Source organism: Mizuhopecten yessoensis, unplaced genomic scaffold (assembly GCF_002113885.1).
Source record: "Mizuhopecten yessoensis strain PY_sf001 unplaced genomic scaffold, ASM211388v2 scaffold6505, whole genome shotgun sequence".
In the NCBI taxonomy this organism is placed as follows: Eukaryota; Metazoa; Mollusca; class Bivalvia; order Pectinida; family Pectinidae; genus Mizuhopecten; species Mizuhopecten yessoensis.
Genome location: NW_018406583.1, coordinates 1434969 through 1438430, shown reverse-complemented (window position 1 = coordinate 1438430; position 3462 = coordinate 1434969). Strand labels below are relative to the sequence as shown.

General features: G+C 50.8%; 1 protein-coding gene across 1 annotated transcript; it reads left to right on the top strand.

Annotated features, from left to right (window-relative positions):
- Positions 1–610: 610 nt before the first annotated feature.
- Positions 611–1855, top strand: LOC110452235. Its single transcript, XM_021500613.1, has one exon. The coding sequence runs from the start codon at positions 611–613 to the stop codon at positions 1853–1855; it is 1245 nt and encodes a 414-aa protein (XP_021356288.1).
- The last annotated feature ends 1607 nt before the right edge of the window (positions 1856–3462 follow it).

The window sequence follows — 3462 nt, the reverse complement described above, 5'->3', positions numbered from 1 at the left end:
TCAACCTCCGCCCCCAAGTCCAGGACGGACTCGACGAAGGCGTACCAGACTAGGAGTCGGTACAGAAGTGAGTGACTCAGCCGGGTCGTCCTCGGAGGAAGGCATAGAGGATGTGGGGGTGCGAGATGTAAAACGGTATGGTACCCCTGGAGGGGCGGGCAGGCGGGATGGTCAAGACCGACGTCAGCCTCAATCTATACTGAGAAATGAGAACAGCCTGGAGAACAGAGTGACAGCCCTGGAGGAGAGCATGAAGGTGTTGAGTACCCAATCCCAGCAAGCATCCGCCAAGTCGGATTCCCAATTCACCCAGGTAAACGCCAGACTGGATGATTTACTAGCCCAACTAAGGACGCAGCCCAGAAGCCGGAGTAATTCACCGGGGGGAAACAATTGGAGCCGGAGTAATTCTCCCAGAGGCAACAGTTTCAGCCGTAATAGCTCCCCCAATGGGGGTGCTTCCAATGCGGAAGAACAGGCCATTTCAGGTCCAGTTTCAGGGGAATTCTCCACAGTTAAACTCCAAGGGGTTGGGAACGCCGGCCAGTTCTTCGACCCAGAATTAACTGTGGGCCGGTCCCTATAGAGTTCAGCATTTTTACAGTTGAGCATGGGGCAGGAGGGTGGGAACTCGGACAGGGCAGATAACACCCAGACCGAAGTTGAGTCTGAGGTAATGGTTATCAATCAGGTCAAGTCCACCTCCCTGTATCATATAACAATCCAAGTGGCGGATACACTGGTAGATGCGGTTATTGACACTGCAGCGGAGTCGACAATACTTTCCGAGCAGGTCTTCCAAACCTTGCAGCCTAGACCACCAACCCTGTGTAAGATGAAATTTCTTACAACTGGCAGGGATATGTCAATGTCAGGGCAAAAAGGAGGCCCAGTGGACCTAAAGGTCAGGTCTATGTCCTCCAAAGAAATACTACTGCATGTGGCTCCGATAGAGGATGACATGTTACTGGGGTTTGACTTCCTGGTCCGGAAAGGAGTGAAGTTGGACATGAAGAATCACCTACTTACCATAGGGGAGAGCACCATACCACTTCGTGTCGGGAATCTTGATTCCACACCAAGGGTATGTAGGGTGACAGTAGCCAAGAGGCGCGTCATTCCACCCAACTCTGTGGCGAGAGTAAAATGTCACCTCAATAAGCCATTACCGGATTATTTCATCGAGGCCGATGAAAATCCCAAACTAATGATCCCAAGGACGGTTCATCTAAGCGGGGATCAACCACACATCTGTGTCGTGAACGTGACCGATAATTTCATGGTTATGAAAAAGGGTCAAACTGTGGGGGCCGCTATAGAAACGGATATACTCACAGATGTTAGCCCAGAGTGGGGCGGGACAGCAAAGGAAGGGCCAAAAGCAGCCACATGTTCTCTGGAAAAAGAGGATATTCTGGAACATTTAATAGATATGCTGGAGGCGTCCAAAGGCAATTTATCGGAAGAGGAGTGCAGTAAGTTGACGGAAGTTATCTGTAGCTTCCCTGATGCTTTTGCTTCCCACGTGTATGATCTTGGTTCTTTCCGTGAAATTGAGCATAAGATCGACACCAGGGATACATCTCCAATTAAACAGAGAATGAGGCGTACCCCTATCCATTTCGCCAAGGAGGAAGAGGGGGAGCTCAATAAAATGTTGGAGGCAGGGGTGATCGAACCTTCCGTATCTGAGTGGGCCTCGGCTCCCGTCCTGGTGCGAAAACGGGACGGGTCCGTAAGATTCGTTATTGATTACAGGGCCCTCAACAATATTACGGTGAAGGACGTGTACCCCCTTCCGCTGGTCGAAGATTGCGTGGATACCCTATCTGAGAACAGGTGGTTTTCTAAATGAGATGCAATCTGGGGTTATTGGCAGGTGAGCTTGGACCAAGGCGATCGTAGAAAAACAGCGTTCATAACGAAATACAGTCTGTTCGAGTTCGTGAAAATGCCTTTTGGACTCTGTAATAGTCCCTCAACGTTTTCCCGAGTTATAAACCTCGTTTTGATGGGAGTTAACTGGAAAACGGCCTTAGCATTCCTCGATGATATTGTCGTGCTGGGCAGGAGTTTTGAGGACCACCTGGCGAACTTGACCGAAGTGTTGTCAAGGTTTCGTCAGTATGGCCTCAAACTGAAACCAAAGAAATGTGTTTTCTGCCAGGAAAAAGTAGAATTCCTGGGTAGGATGGTTAGCACTGACACCTTAGAGATGTCCAAGGGTGACATTGAGACTGTACAGAACTGTCCAGTACCGAAATGCTCAAAAGATGTGGAGCGGTTCCTGGGGCTGTCAAATTATCATCGGGCGTTCATGAAAGGCTTCGCCAATATCGCCCTAGCCCTCTATAACGTTACCGGAAAGAGGTCCTTTGTGTGGGGGAAGGAACAGCGGGAGTCGTTTGATGAATTAAAACGGAAATTAGTGCAGCCCCCGGTGCTGTCCCTGCCAAACCAAAACGAGGAATTCATTTTGGACACGGACGCCTCCGATCAAGCGATTGGGGGTGAATTGATCCAAATCCAGGGGGGTCAGGAAAAGGTGATAGCCTATGCGAGTTATGCCTTAACTCCAGAGCAGAAGCGCTACTGCACTACGCGCAAGGAACTGCTGGCTATCGTGCGACTCACCAGGCAATTCCGCCACTACCTTCTGGGGAAACCCTTTAGGATTAGGACAGATCATAACAGTCTGACCTGGCTGCTACGATTCAAAGAGCCGCAGGGACAGATAGCACGATGGATGGAGGAGTTGAGTCAGTACAACATGACGTTGGAACACCGCAAGGGTACCCTCCATACCAACGCTGACGCTCTGTCCAGAAGGGAAAGTAGGACAGAGACCAGTCACTACATACACGGCGTCCAGCCAGGGGAGCTTCACTGTGGGGGTGCCGTTATTGCCAGAAAGCACATGACCAGTGGGCAGAGTTCATTGAGAATGTGACGATGTGGTGCCAATCTCCAACGTGGCCCACCAGGAAACCATGCAGGAGCCTGGGGTCTCACGAACCCATGTGTGGGACCCGGGAGGGACCGAAGATGAGTCCCCGGTAACAGTGGAGGTATGTTCCATGGGACCCGTAGACGGGAGTCCAGGGTTACGGCAGGTTAACATCTGTACCGAGTTGGGCACTGTCGTTTCAGTAGTCCAACTGGATGACGGAACGGAAAAATGTTGGGGTTTCACTCGGGACGAGATCCGCCAGGAGCAGGGAAGTGACCCCGACTTAAAACTAGCCTTGGACTGGTTAAAGNTAAGGACGTGGAACGATATGTGTCATCCTGTGACATCTGCAGCCGTAATAAGAAACCCTCAAGGCAGGCAAGATTCCCATTAATTGCACACCACGCCGGTGCCCCCATGGAGAGGGTACACATTGACTTCCTGGGACCATTGCACAAGACGGGTCACGGAAACGAACATATCTTAATGATGGTTGACCAGTTCACAAAATG